General features: G+C 46.6%; 1 protein-coding gene across 3 annotated transcripts in view; it reads right to left on the bottom strand.

Annotated features, from left to right (window-relative positions):
* Positions 1–209: 209 nt before the first annotated feature.
* ITGAM (integrin subunit alpha M) overlaps positions 210–15,728 on the bottom strand; it is a 76,617-nt gene continuing 61,098 nt past the window's right edge. For all 3 annotated transcript variants that reach the window (XM_054454551.1, XM_054454552.1, XM_054454553.1), the window contains 16 exons: positions 11,583–11,713; positions 11,327–11,490; positions 8,473–8,627; positions 8,247–8,378; positions 7,998–8,071; positions 7,628–7,769; positions 7,410–7,532; positions 6,095–6,174; positions 4,759–4,842; positions 3,729–3,804; positions 3,127–3,234; positions 2,868–2,951; positions 2,611–2,724; positions 2,427–2,528; positions 1,801–1,911; positions 210–1,437 (listed from right to left, as the gene is read on the bottom strand). In XM_054454551.1, coding sequence (XP_054310526.1) covers positions 1,366–1,437; positions 1,801–1,911; positions 2,427–2,528; positions 2,611–2,724; positions 2,868–2,951; positions 3,127–3,234; positions 3,729–3,804; positions 4,759–4,842; positions 6,095–6,174; positions 7,410–7,532; positions 7,628–7,769; positions 7,998–8,071; positions 8,247–8,378; positions 8,473–8,627; positions 11,327–11,490; positions 11,583–11,713 — 1,752 coding nt within the window. In that variant the 3' untranslated portion in view covers positions 210–1,365. The remainder of the gene's footprint in view (positions 1,438–1,800; positions 1,912–2,426; positions 2,529–2,610; positions 2,725–2,867; positions 2,952–3,126; positions 3,235–3,728; positions 3,805–4,758; positions 4,843–6,094; positions 6,175–7,409; positions 7,533–7,627; positions 7,770–7,997; positions 8,072–8,246; positions 8,379–8,472; positions 8,628–11,326; positions 11,491–11,582; positions 11,714–15,728) is intronic.

Here is a 15,728-nt window from a genome sequence, read left to right as displayed (position 1 = left end):
ATGTTGCCCAGGCTAGTCTCGAACTCCTGAGCTCAAGCAATCTTCACACCTTCACCTCCTAAAATGCTGGGATTTCAGGTGTGAGCCACCGTGCCTAGGCTGCCACCTCTTAAATACGCTTGTTTCACCCAAATTCTTGGGTTTGCTTCTGGGAGAACCCAAACTTCCAGGAACATATCCTATAAATTATCCTTGCTTATATGCAAAAATGACATATATTTGATTTATTAACTCAGCATTGATGCAATAACAAGAGATTAAAAATAATACATCAAAAGAAGACTGGTTAAATACATTGTGATACACTCACATAATGGAATACTATGCAGTGGTATAAAAGAATGAAAAAGTAATTTATGTCTTAATATGAACCGATGTCTGAGAACTATTAGTGGGAAAAAAGCAAGATACAGACCAATATAAAGCATGCTACCATTTGTGTAAAAAAGCTTGTGTGTGTGTATGTGTGGTGTGTGTATGTGCACACGTGCATACATTTGCACATCGCCTGGAATCTGTCTGAAGGAAACCTCAAAACACAATCTTGACTACCTTTAAGGAGATGACTTGAATATCTGGAAAGGGAGACTTTTCACTGTACACTCTTGAATGCCTTGTGATTTTTGTACCGTAGACAGGCTTATCCATCCAAAAAATTAAAGTCACAATGAAATAATAAATGAATCCATAAAGGAAAATTCATCATTCCTCAGTGGGCATCTTTATTGGGCATCAGCGCTGGTGTGGAGGAGGCTCCTGGTTCCACCCACGGCTTCTCACGGAGTCTCCATCCAAGCTGCGCAGGCTCCACCAGGCCGCAGGCTCGCAGGCGACGGGAAGTCCCACTTCCTTCAGTGGAGAGGAGCTGCTGCGTTTCCCTCTGTGTTCACCCACAGGATTGACCGTCCCCTCTCCCGGAGGAAAACCCAACAGCCGCTTCCCCCACGCACAAGGGAGCCCAGGTAGTTCCCTTCTGCCGGAGAGGCTGCGCTGCCGTCACCTACCCACACGCCAGAGACATCTGAGTCACACACGTGAGCCATACGCCCGTGAGCACACACATGCACACACTCGCACACATGCACACACACACACTTGCACACACGGACACACGCACACGCACACTTGGACACACATACTTGCACACACTCACACATGAACGCTTGCGTGCACATGCACGCACACACTTGCACACACACACACATGCACATACACACTTGCACACACACAAATGGAAGCCCAAGCCCGTCCTGTCTGGGGGAGACTTTGCTGTCCGACGTGTCCAGCAGCCTGGGGGCTGCGTGTGGTCTGCGTGTGCCAGAGTCCTGCTGGCCACGGAGAGGCAGCTCTGTCGGGAACGAGCCGCTACTGGGGTTCGGCCCCCGGGGGACCCCCTTCACTCATCATGTCCTTGTACTGCCGCTTGAAGAAGCCGAGCTGCGGGGCAGAGAAGGGCAGTGAGAGCGACAGCAGCCAGGGAGCGGGCGGCTCCGCAGACCAGGGGGAGGGGGCGGGAGGGCCGGCGGAGACAGAAGGGACCCAGGAGGGCGGGGCGGGAGGGGAGTGACATCCGCGTCGGGGCCTGGAGAGAAACAGAAACTACAACAAGGAGGGCGAGTCGTTCTCAGCGCGCCTCGCGCATGAACCCGGCCACCCTCCCTAAGAGACTGAGGCGCAGAGAGGCTCCCGGACTCGCCCCAGCCACACAGCTGGCAGCCCCGCCGGGGAAACCGAGGCACGGAGCTGCAGCGCGAGGCCTGAGAGGATGAAGGGAGGGGGTGGGGGAGCGGCGGGGAGCACCTTGTACAGCGCGGCAGTGATGAGGGCCAGGAGCATCAGCCCCCCGACAGAGCTGCCCACGATGAGCGGCAGGGGGTTGGGGACCTCGAACGGCTCCACTTTGGTCTCCGTCTGGGGGAGGAAGGAGGGGCGTCAGGGGAGACGACTCTGGATTTCTGGGGGTTCCCCATTCACACCGTGTGCACCCCTGAATCAAGTGGGGAACCCCTCCTCATGTCCCCCAGAACCCCAGCCCTCAGTCCTCTTCCCCCACCTCTTCTCCCTCCTCTCCCTCCTCCGTTTCTCTGTCCTCTATCTCTCTATCTCTTTCTGCCTCTCTCTGTCTATCTCCATCACTCACTGTCTCTGTCTCTGTCGCGCTCTGTATCTCTCTATCTCTATCTCTCTGTCTATCTCCATCTCTCACTGTCTCTGTCTCTGTCTCTCCTTTGTGTCTGTCTCTATCTGTTTCTTCCTCTGTCTCTATCTCTCTGTCTCTGTCTGTCTCTCTCCTTACGTCTCTGTATCTCTGTCTGTCGCTTTGTCTCTCTCTCCCTCTCTCTTTGTGTCTCTCTCTCCTCCCCCAGAAATCTCCACAAGCCCAGCCCCTCTCCCTCCAATAGTTCCTCAGCGCCCAAGACAGGTACCTGGGACCTCACAAACGCCCCCTGTCCCGGCAGCAGGGTGAACACGGAAACGTTAAACAAGATCTCAGCTGTGCTCACGACCAGGAGGTGGTTATGCGAAGTCTGTGGAAGACAGCGGGTGGGCACTGCACCTGGCCCCTGAGCACCACGCCTGTGCCCGGCGAAGCCTCAGGACCCCACACACCTTGATGTACCAGTCAAACGAGAGGTTGCCTTTGAGGGTAGCATTGAATTCTTCCTGGATGCCAAAGAACGGGATGTCACACTGGATTCTCTGGCAGACAGCGATGGAGCAGTTCTGGGGAACGCAGGAGGGGAGGGGACGGGTAAGGAGGCCGAAGGCAGAGAACACCCCTCCCCGTTTGCTCAGAGACCATACAGGTTCCAGCAGGGAAGCACTCTGGGTCTCTGTGTGGCCCTGGGGCTGACTTAGCTTCTCACCACCACGGGGGCCTTCCGAAGCTCAGGCAGAAAGTCGGGGTGAGCGGGCAAGCGCTCCGTGGTGTTGCACGTACTCGAGAGGTTCTGAGAAAAGAGACGCACTGAGAAGGGGCAGATATGAAGGCTCCAGAGCCTCATCTCAGGAGGTGAGATGGCCTGGGTCCAGGAGAGGGGCGGAGCGGCTCCAAAACCCAACAGCATTAACAGAAGTGAGAGGAAGGCGCAGGGCCATGCAGGAGTCAGGTCCAGCTCCGCTCACCTCGGAGAAGGTGACCTGGGGGCGGTCCCATATGATAGCCTGGTTCAGCCGGACGGGCACCAAGAACACCAGGCTGATGGGGAGGCTCCTCTGCCCCAGGTTGCTGACCTGCACCGGGGAGGGCGGGATCAGGGCTCTGGCCTTCCTCCCCCACCAGCCTGGAGAATCAGCCTCCCCTCCCCACGGGGCAGGCCATAGGCCCGGGCGTCCTGCCCCTTCCTGTTTGAGAGAGTAGAGTGTATACCTAATACACATTCCAGTGCCACACGGCCTGGTCTCCAGTCCTAGCTCTCCCACTTACTCGGTGGGAGACCTCGGACTTGTTCTGTAAACCTCTCTGAGCCTCAGTGTCTTCATCTGTAAACTGGGGATCATGACAGTGCCCCACAGAGTCGTTACGAAGGTAACACAAGATAATTACGTGCGTGCATGTCACATACATACGTGCGCGTATGTGTGCATACTGAGTGATAGCAGCGTGGAACCAAGCCTGGCACACCACAGGTGCCTTGCGCACATTTCCCATCCCTGTTTCTGCATTTTCTACCATCGATTTTCCTCCCCAGCCTCCTTCTCAGGACTCAGACGTCCCAGCTCCCCACCTGATATTGATGCTGCATGACCCGACTGGTATTCTCTGAGGCCGTGAAGTTGAGATATTTAGTGGAAACCTCATGGCTGAAGGGAGAAAAAAGGGACAGGAGGTGACAAAACATGAGGGGTGCCCTGGGAGGGTGTCTCAGGCTAAGTGTGTAAGGAGCGAACAGGCACATGGGTAATAGGTATGAAGGCCTGGGGGGTGGAGATGGGGTGGGGTGCAGGGGGATGGGGGAAGCAATGTGTGCTGGACACACAGTGCGTGCCCATTTGGGCCACTCACACACACGTGCACAAATGCACGCCCATGAGCACATACACACATGCACACAGACCCTCAGACACACACACGCACAAATACACACCCATGCACACACACATGCACACAGACCCTCACACACACATGCACAAATACACACCCATGTGCACACATGTACATAGACCCTCAGACATACACACGCACAAATACACACCCATGCACACATACATGTACATAGATCCTCATACACACATGCACAAACACCCATGCACACACACACATGCACATAGATCCTCAGACACACACACATGCACACATACCCATGCACAGACACACATGCACATAGATCCTCACACACACACGCATAAATACACACCCATGCACACACACATGCACATAGATCCTCACACACACACGCACAAATACACACCCATGCACAAGGATCCTCACACACACGCACAAATACACACCCATGCACACACACGCGCACATAGATCACACTCACATGCACAAATACACTCCCATGCACACATACACACATGCAGATAGATCCTCAGACACACACAGGCACAAATACACATCTATGCACACAAACATGCACATAGATCATCACACTCACACACCCATGCCCAAATACACACCCATGCACACATACATGCACATAGATCCTCAGACTCACACACACACAAACATGCACAGACTCATGCACACAGATACACAATCAGCCATGTCCAGCCCAGAAGTGGAGGCTCAGCTAAAGTCCTGGAAGCCAGCACCTGGTGACCACCATGTAGACAGCGTATTTCACCGGCAGCTTCAGTTGGAATTCGGTTTTGTTGGTTCTGGGCATGTTGTTCTCACTGGAGAGAAAGAAAGAGCTCCAGCCGGCTCTTGAGAACTGACAGTTAGTCTTTCCTCCTCCCTCTCCCTCACTCCCTGCCTCCAATCAGCCACCAAGTTCTGTTATCTCTGCATCTGAAACCCCACTGTTCTCCAACCCCTGCCCCCGCCTAGCCCAGGCCCATCCCTCTCTACCTGGGTGTCTGCAACCACCTTCTTCTAACTGGTCCCCTGAGTTCACACCTGCTCCCACCCCAATCGCCAGCCCTCCTGAAGAGTGATCATTCTGACATGCAAATATGATTATGTCACTCCCAGAGGCAAAACTGCAAATCCCAAACAACACCCGTCAGTCATTTTGGGACATGGCCTGAATCTAACCACCACCAACTCCTTCAACCCTGCAGTTCATGCTGAGGCCACGCTTCTTAAACACACCCTGATCTTCCCATCCCTGTTATCTGCTTCCTGCCTTTTGTCTTCACGCCCGCCCTCAGTTCGTGCCTTTGCTTTGTCTAAATAGACTTTCTTTTTTTCCCTTTTTTTTAATTATTATTATTATTATTTTGAGACTAGGTCTCACTCTGTTGCCCAGGCTGGAGTGTAGTGGCACAATCTCAGCTCACTGCAGCCTCAATCTTCCAGGCTCAAGCAATTCTCGTGCCTCAGCCTCCTGAGTAGCTGGGATTACAGGCATGCACCACCATGCCTGGCTAATTTTTGCTTTTTTTTTTTTTTTTTTTTTGTAGAAACAGGGTATTGATATGTTGTCCAGGCTGATTTTGAACTCCTGGGTTCGAGCAATTGTTTTGCCTCAGCCTCCCAAAGTGCTGGGATTGCAGGCTTGAGCCAGCATGCCCAGCTCCTAAATATATTTTCTTTAGGAATCTTCTCTGAACACCAAACTCCCAAGAACACTGGCCATCCCCCATCTAATCTTGCATCTCATACTGGATTTGAGATGCAAGATTAATGGCTAGTTTTCTTTGTCTGTCTTTGCCACTAATTTATCATCTCCGAGAGGGCAGGAACCACCATCGACTGATCCACCACCGTCCCACCAGCACTCAGCACAAGGCCCAGCAAGTGGTGGGTGGTCAGTGAGCGTTTGCTGAGTGAACAAATGAGTTGAAGGGAGAACCAGTGGGCAAAGGGCAAAGGCCCACCATGGGCCAGGGGCTGGGGCCTCAGATGGGCAACTGCCTGCGGAAGCCGGGCAACTGCCTGCGGAAGCCGGGCAACTGCCTGCGGAAGCCTGGCAGCAGAGAGCACCTGGTCACATTGGCCTTGAGGAGCAGTTTGTTTCCAAGGGAAGCCTTAGAGTCTACATCAAACGTGATATTAAAGGTGACCTGGAGTGAGAGAAAGGAGAGACAATGACGGAAATAGGAGATAGGAAATAACCCAAATGCCCGTCATCTGACTAATGGAAACATGAAATATGGCCCATCCATGCAACAGGATATTGTTCACCAAATAAAAAGCAATGAAGGCCAAGTGCGGTGGCTCACACTTGTAATCCCAGCACTTTGGGAGGCTGAGGCAGGTGGATCACCTGAGGTCAGGAGTTCGAGACCAGCCTGGCCAACATGGCAAAACCCTGTATCTACTAAAAATACAAAAATTAGCTGGGTGTGGTGGCAGGCACATGTAACCCCAGCCACTTGGGAGAGTGAGGCACAAGAATCGCTTAAACCTGGGAGGCAGAGGTTGCAGCGAGCCAAGATTGCACCACTGCACTCCAGCCTGGGCAATGAAGTGAGACTCCATCTCAAAAAAATATATAAAAAATTTAAAAACAATTTGTTTAAAGCAATGAGGTACTGACATATACTACGACATGAATGATCCTTGCTAAGTCCTTGCTTAATATTATGCTAGGGAAAGGATCACGTACGGGATTATTTCATTTATATGAAATGTCCAGAATAGGCAAATCTACAGACACAAAGTAGATTAGTGGTTGCGCAGGGCTGGGGGATATGGGAGGATTGGGGCTGAGGGCCAACGGGAACAGAGGCTCTTTGTGAGGTAATGAAAATGTTCCAAAATGGATCATGATGACGGATGCAAGACCCTGTGAATTCACTCAAAGCCACTGAACTGTATACTTTATTTTATTTTATTTCATTTTATTTATTTTAGAGACAGGGTCTCACTCTGTCGCCCAGGCTAGAGTGCAGTGGTGTGATCATAGCTCACTGCAGCCTCAACCTCCCAGGCTCAGACGATCCTCCCACCCTAGCCTCCCGAGTAGCTGGGACTACAGGTGTGCACCACCACACCCAGCTAATTTTTACATTTTTTGTAGAGACAGGGTCTCGCCATGTCACCCAGGCTGGTTTCAAACTCTCGGGCTCAAGCGATCTTCCTGCCTCGACCTCCTAAAGTGCTATGATTACAAGCATGAGCCACTGTGCCGGGCTTGAAATGTATGCTTTAAATAGGTGAATTGGATGGTATGTGAATTATATCTCAATAAAGCTGCTTTGTACAAAAAGGAACCACTACTAAAGAAGAGAAGAAGAAGAAAAGAATCCCCAAAGAAATCAAAGAGAAAAGGAGGGGAGGAGCCCGGAGTTCTGACCTCTGAGTTTTCCGGGAAGATGGGGTGGTTTATGCTGCAGCTGGCACTCTTCAAGGCTCCAGACACTTCGGTGGAGGAGGCAGACTCACAGGCCAGGCGCCAGGATCGCCGTGAGTACTGGTTCTGGAAGGCAGGGGAGGCAAAGGCGGTGATATCCACCTCTAGCCATGAGGATGGGGAAGCAAAGTTCAGATAGAGCCTGAGAAGGATGTGGCTACCTGGAGCCTGGACACCTTCCGGTAGGACAGGCCAAGTGGGAAGAAGAAGGTGACCTGTGTCCTGTAGGAGTCCTCACCATCATTTCTCACAGTCACTGTCACGTTGAACTCCCGGGGCCCACCCACCACGAGGCAGTCCAGGCTGTGGGAAGAAGAAGACAGGCCAGGGGATGGGGCGCTGGGCTTCCCTGTGGCAAGCCTGCTCCAGCAGAACAGAGATGCAGGCACTTGATGAAGAGACAACAGTAGAGGGGCAGCCACACCAGACCTTATAGCCCAGGAACACCCGGCTCCCTTGGGGGCCAGGAGAACAGAGCGGGTCATGGTACGGGTCCTTCTCTGGAGGAGATGAGGAGGAAAGGAAACTCACCTCATGAAACTGAAGGTGATGCTGAGGTCATCCTGGCAGATGTTGTCATTGCCACAATTCTTCTCAAAGGGAAACTTTTAAAAAATAAATATGATCAAATGAAAGGAAAGGAAATAACCAAGTATTGTGAAATTAAACAATAAAATCAAATGTTGAAGTAAAATTAGATGCAATCAAATAAAATCAGTTTCAACCACCTTGGTCTCTGGTCTCTTCCACACCCACGCAGGACCCCAACTCCAGACTCACCAAGGCTGTGAAGAGTCTCTGAGCATCCTCAGCCAGCACTGGCTGGAGGTTCCCAAAAGCAGACAAGGGCGTTCCCACCAGAGAGAAGTTCAGGCGCAGCACAATGGGGCTCACTGGGTCCTCGATGCAATTCTAAGAGATAGCCGGGATTTGGGGATCTGCCCTCAGCTCCCCAAGCCCACTCCATGCTTGGAGGACCCAAGGGTCTGGCCACTAGCCTGCTCACCGGCAACTGTAGTTTCAGGGTCTCACAAGTCTGGGTCAGCCCCAAGACCTCTGTCCGTCTGCGTGTGCTGTTCTTTGTCTCACTGAAGACGGCACGGGAACGTGGGCGGCCGGAATCCAGAGCCAGGTCATAAGTCACAACACTCTGGATCTGCCCTGAAGGGACAGGGTGGCACAGCGGTGAGGGGTCTGAGCCTCTGAGCCCAGCAGATGGGAGTTCGAGGCCCAGCTCCTCTGCTTCTCAGCTGTGCGACTTGGGGTATGTTATCTGACCTCTTTGAGTCTCCCTTCCTTCCTTTTTCTTTCTTTCCTTGCTCCCTTCCTCCCTTTCCTTCCTTCCTTCCTTTCTTTTTTCCTTTCCTTTCCTTCCCTCCTTTTCTTCCTTCCTTTCCTTCCTTCCCTTCTTCCTTCCTTTCTTTTTATTCTTTATTTTCTTTTTTGAGACAGAATCTCGCTCTGTTGCCCAGGCTGGAGTGCAGTGGTGCAATCTCAGCTCACTGCAACCTCTGCCTCCAAGGTTCAAGCATTTCTCCTGCCTCAGCCTCCCGAGTAGCTGGGATTACAGGCACGTGCCACCACGCCCTGCTAATTTTTGTATTTTTAGTAGAGATGGGGTTTCACCATGTTGGCCAGGCTGGTCTCAAACTAATCCACCTGCCTCAGCCTCCCAAAGCGCTGGGATAAAAGGCGTGAGCCACTGCGCCTGGCCTCCATTCTTTATTTTTAAAGTGAGGATAATAATGATAATAATGATAACCTCCCAATGGTAAAAAGGAAATGAAATAATGCTTATCAAGTATTTAGCACAGTGTCTTTTATACAATAAGTGCTCAATAAATGGTAGCTATTCTGTTACTCACTAAAAAATTTATTGTATTTTTCTGACTACTTTAAATTTTTTTCTCTTTGTCTTTGGTCTTCAGCAGTTTGATTATAATGTACATTGATATAATGTCCTTCATATTTATCCTGCTTTGATTTTGTAAAGAATCTTGATGTCTTTCATCAGTTTGGGGAAATTTTTTTTTTTTTCAATGGAGGTTCGCTCTTGTCACCCAGGCTGGAGTGCAATGGGGCGATCTCAGCTCACTGCAACCTCCGCCTCCCAGGTTCAAGCAATTCTCCTGCTTCAGCCTCCTGAGTAGCTGGGATTATAGACGCACACCACCACACCTGCTAATTTTGTATTTTTAGTAGAGATGGGGTTTTACCATGTTGGCCAGGCTGGTCTCAAACTCCTGACCTCAGGTGATCCACTTGCCTCGGCCTCCCAAAGTGCTGGGATTACAGGCGTGAGCCACGATGACTGGCCAGTTTGGGGAAATTCTTTAACTACTGCATCTTTCCTATTCCATCCTATTCCATCTTTCCTATTCCATCTTTCCTATTTTCTTTCTCTGGCTCCCTCTCTCTCTCTCTCCCCTCCCCCACCACCACTTTCTGTAATTCCAATTACGTGTGTTAGATCTTTCACCATATCCCACACATCTTTTATGATGTTTTTCTGTATTTTTCATTCTTTTTATCGCTTATTTATCCAGATACTTTCAAATGACTTGTCTTCTTGTTCATTAATTCTCTGTTCTGCTTCTAATCTGCTATAAATCTATTTACTGAATTCTTCATTTCAGTCATTGCGATTTTTGGTTCTAGAGTTTCCATTTGACTCTATTTTATGAATTCCAGGTTTTCGCTGAAGTTCTCATCCTTTCCCTTTTTTCTTGAAGATATTAATTATAGTTACCTTTTAAAAATTCCTATCCAATAACTCCAATTTCTGAATCACCTGTGGGTCTATTTTTATTGTATATTGTTTCTCTTGGTTGCTAGTCAGTTGTCTCAATAGTAAGACCAAGGTATTTACCAAGGCCTCTCAAATCTCTGTCTCCCCAGCACTGAGGAGCTGCTGAATTCTCTGATCAGCTCTTTGGCTTTTCAGTTGCTGTTTGCTACTGGGTTTCTTGGAGTACTGACCTAGGCATTCGTGTCTTAGGAGTCAGCCAAAGAGTAGAGGGGGACTTCTGTGTAGGTTTGAGGGTACCTTTTCTTCAATTCCCTACTCTCTAACATTTTGCTCTTAATTTCTAGCCATGCTGGCTGCTCTCATATCTGGAATGCTATCTCCTCAGCACAGGAAAACTGTTCCTAGAAAGGTAATCATTTTTTAGGGATGGGTCTTGCTATGTTGCCCAGGCTGGCCTCAACCTCCTGGGCTCAAGTGATCCTCCCATTTCAGCCTCTCAAGTAGCTGAGACTACAAGAACATGCCATCATGCCCAGCTAATAATTTTACCTTTAAAGAGGATACAATTCTTTCTAGTACTGTTATTACTAGAGACAGTTATTCCTAGTGCTGTCATTACTAGAGACAGTTATTCTTAGTGCTGTCACTACTAGAGACAGTTATTCTTAGTACTGTCATTATTATTCTCCCACCCCAAACACAGTTCTACTCTTTGAGAATAGGAACAAGAGAAGTCGTCACTGGTGATAAAATGCATATGTGAGTGCTTTGTAAATCTCTGTTTAGCTTCATCAATTCAATCTCCCCAAATAGATTTTCTCTCCATTTATTAAAAAACAAAAACATGGTTTGTTCACAGGCATGGGGCCTTCAGTTCTCTGCAGAACTGAGGGAGTAAGGAAGTGCCACATGCTCACCTCTTTAGGGAGGTCCACTGGACTTCCCTACCCAGCAGGGCGATAGCCTGCTCACTCAGGTAAGGCTTGGAGAAGGTTGTCAGAGCCTGTGAGAACTCAGTTCAGGACAGCCAGAAGGCTGGGCAGAGTGGGTTGCAGCACCCATTCATGTCCTCGGTCGTTTAACCTCTTGAGACTCACCCACCAAGCCTCACCTTCTCTTAGCCGATCCCGTGTGCTTTTCTGGACATGGAGGCAGACTCTGACTTCCCCGGCTTCCTTGCCTTTCACCACCTGATCATTACACTCAAATACATTCCTTGCCACTTCCCTGGGATTGAACTCCATGATTGCCTTGACTCTCAGTACTGGCTGGGACCTGCAGGGACACCAGAAAACCATCAGGGACCTTCAAACAAGAAACATTCCTTCAAGGGAGAATGTCTGGTTGACTCCAAAAGGCATTCTCACCTGAGCAGCAGCACATGCCCCTGGGCTCCTACAGTCAGGTCCACTAGTCCATCCATTGTGAGGTCCTGGCCCCCACTCAGTGACTGACCAAAATACTGGAGCCTGGGAGAGAGCTTGGAGCCTGCTATCCGCTGAGGGTAAAAATGAGGTGGAGAGAGAAGGGGGTAGGAAAGACAGAAGATGTATAACTCAGTCATCCAGCATGGCCCAGACAGAGGTTCTCTAAGCTCTACTCAAGTCTCATCTCTTGCAACTAACCAAGGAACTAGGACAGCTTAGAACTTATCAAGGAATTATTCACCTTTAGACCACAACCTCAAGAGGGTACCTACAATTTCTTTTTTTAAAACACTTTTAAAATAAAAACAGGGTCTCACTTTGTGGCCCAGGCTGGTCTTGAACTCCTGGGCTCAAGCAATTCTGCCCTATCAGCCTCTCAAGTGCTAGGATTATGGGTGTGAGCTACCATGCCCAACCCCAAGTTTCTATTAATTACCTGCATTTCCCTGGGTACAGGGAAAAGTAAAAGTATATTATTTGGATCAGCTGAATTTCATTTACATAGTCAGAATAATGCAAACACTGAATGTTGATCTAACCAAAATGATCACATAAACATGAGGAGTGAATGGGGGGTAAAAGAGTGCTACTATGTGGCAAAAGGAAAACTGAAAGAGAGATCAATTTCCACCTTCCATGGTGGGAAGTCGGTGGTAAAACAAAAATCAAAAAGTAGCAAAATTATTATTATGTAATTTGAACAAATAGAGAATTGAAAGAGCTGAAAGTGGTTCCCTCAAGAGCAAGGGAAATGAAGCCAAAACCATACTGTATGTGGAAATTGTTTTTTTACAGTGAGCTTTTTGGAACTATTTTGACTCTTTAAAGTATGTGCAAGAGTAATATTGAAAAAAATGACAGCCAAATAATAAATTTTAAAGAAATTTTAAAAGTGATTTTGTCATGTCCTTAATGCCAGTGAATTGGACACTTTTAATTATGGTATAAAAGTTATAAGACAAAGATAGTAAAAATAACTATAGCTAAAATTATGTTACTGGATGCACAATATAAATAACTGTAAATTGTGAATCAATAACATAAAACGTGTAGTGGGGAATAAAAGTATAGAGTGCATGTGATTTAAGTTCAGTTGTTATCAGCTTAAAATAGACCATGATAATTATGAGATGTTTTGTGGAAACCACAAAGAAAATACCTTTAAAAGTTATATACACAAAAAAAGGGCCTGATGTGGTGGCTCAAACCTGTAATCCCAGCACTCTGGGAGGCCGAGGCGGGCGGATCATGAGGTCAGGAGATCGAGACCATCCTGGCTAACGTGGTGAAACCCGCTCTCTACTAAAAATACAAAAAATTAGCCGGGAGAGGTGGTGGGCACCTGTAGTACCAGCTACTCGGGAGGCTGAGGCAGGAGAATGGCCTGAACCCGGGAGGCAGAGCTTGCAGTGAGCCGAGATCGCTCCACTGCACTCCAGCCTGGGCGACAGAGTGAGACTCCGTCTCAAAAAAAAAAGTACAAAAAGAGAACAGAAGGAAGCATATTAATACAAAAATTAACAACAATAAAACACAAAGGAAGACAGCAAGAGAAGAAAAGAGGGACAAAAGACCTACATGACTAACAGAAAACAATTAACAAAATGGCAGTAGTAAATCCTTCTCTGTCAATAATTACTTTAAATGTAAACAGAAGTAAACTCTCAAAACAGAGTGGCAGAATTAATAAAAATACAAAATCCAATTATATGCTATCTACAAGATACCCACTTTGTATTTACTGACACATAGGCTAAAAGTAAAGGAGTAGAAAATGCTATTCCATGAAAATGGTAACCAAAAGAGAGCAGGATGACATGCTAATATCAGACAAAATAGACTTTAAGTCAAAAAACAAATAATGATATTATATAATGATGAAATGGCCATTTCACCAGGAGTTACAACAATTAATTATATACACACCCATCAGACATCTAAATATATAAAGCTAATAATGACAGAACTGAAGGGAGAAATAGACAGCAATTTAATAGTAAGGAACTTCAAAATCCTTTCAATAGCAAATAGAACAACTAGACAAAAAAAAACAAGAGAGAATGGACCAAATGGACTTAACAGACATATACAAAATACACAAGCCAACTACTGCAGAATATACATTCTTCTCAAGTGCACATGGACCATTCCCCAGGACAGACCACATGTTAGGTCACAAAACAAGTCTTAACAAATTTAAAATGATTTAAATTATATCAAGAATCTTTTCCAACCACAATGGAATGAAACTAAAAATCGATACCAGAAGAAAAACTGGAAAAAACATACATATGTAAAAATTAAACAATACACCCTTGAACAACTAATGGATAAAAAAAGAAATTAGAAAATAACATGAGATAAATGAAAACAAAAACGCAATATACCAAACTTAATGGGAGGCAGCAAAAGCAGTACTAAAGGGAAGTTCAGAGTGATAAACACTTAATTTTAAAACAAAAAGAAAAATTTCAATTACAAAACCTAACTTTACACCTCAAGAAATGAGAAATAAAAGAACAAACTAAACCTAAAGTTAATAGAAGGAAGAAAATAATAAAGATTACAGGAAAATAAATCAAATAGAGAATAGAAAAAAAAATCAATGAAATTAAGTTGATTTTTCAAAAAGATACAATTGACAAGCTTTGGCCAGGTGCGGTGGCTCACGCCTGCAATCCCAGCACTTTGGGATGTCGAGGCAAGTGGATCACCTGAGATGAGGAGTTCAAAACCAGCCTGGCCAACATGGCGAAACCCTGTCTCTACTAAAAATACGAAAATCAGCCAGGTGTGGTGGCATGTGCTTGTAATGCCAGCCTGAGGCAGGAGAATCACTTGAACCTGGGAGGTGGAGAATGCAGTGAGCTGTGATCATGCCACTGCACTCCAGCCTGGGCAACAGAGTGAGACTCCATCTCAGAAAAAAAAAAAAAAAAAAAAAGAACTGACAAGCTTTTAGGTAGACCAAGGAAAAAGGGAGAAAAAACAGAAACAACAGATAAGTAAAATTATAAATGAAAGAACGTACAACAGATGCCATAGCAATAAAAAGGATCATAAGAGACTACTATGAACAATTATATGTTAACAAACTTGATAACCTTGAAGGAATGGATAAATTCCTAGAAATATACAACCTACCAAGCCTGAATCATAAGGCAATAGAAAGTTTAAACAGATCTATAATGAGTAAGGAAATTGAATCAGTAATCAAAGACCTCCTAACAAAGAAAAGCCCAGGACCTGATGGCTTCTCAGGCAAATTCTACCAACCAAACATTTAAATAAGAATTAATATGAATTCTTCTCAAACTCGTCCAAAAAATTGAAGAGGAGGGAATACTTCTAAACTTGTTGTATGAGGCAAGCACTATCCTGACACTAAATCCCAACAAACACACCATGAGAAAAGATCACTACATACCAATTTCTCTATTGAACATAGATCCAAAATCCTAAATAAAATACTAGCAAACTGAATTCAATAGCACAAAAGGATCATACACCATGACCATGTGGGCTTTATTCCTGGCATGCAAGGATGGCTCAACACATGCAAATCAATAAATGTGATGCACCACATTAACAGAATAAGGAATAAAAATAACATGATCATATCAATAAGAAAAGAAAGCATTTAACAAAATTAAACATCTGTCTTAGCTTATTTGGTATAACAAATAACACAGACTGGATGGGTTATAAGCAATAGAAATTTATTTCTCATAGTTCTGAAGACTTGTGACATCCAAAACCAAGGGGCGAGCAGATTCAATATCTGGTGAGAGCCTATTTTCTGGTTCATAGGCAACAATCATTTTGCTTTTGTCTAAGGGCACTAATCCTATTAATGAGGGCCACACTCTCATGACCTAAACACCTTCCAAAGGTCCCATCTACAAATACCATCACACAAGGAATTAGGCTTCAATATATGAATCTGGGGAGGACACAAACATTCAGGCCGCAGGAATAGCCACTCATGATTAAAAACCCCCAACAAACTAGAAATACAGGGAAATTACATCAACATGATAAAGAACATAAAAAAAAGTGTCTAGTTAACATCATACCCAGTGGTGA

Source organism: Pongo pygmaeus, chromosome 18, assembly GCF_028885625.2.
Source record: "Pongo pygmaeus isolate AG05252 chromosome 18, NHGRI_mPonPyg2-v2.0_pri, whole genome shotgun sequence".
Lineage (NCBI taxonomy): Eukaryota > Metazoa > Chordata > Mammalia > Primates > Hominidae > Pongo > Pongo pygmaeus.
The sequence above is the reverse complement of the archived record's forward strand: the minus strand, read 5'-3'. Positions and strand labels throughout refer to the sequence as shown.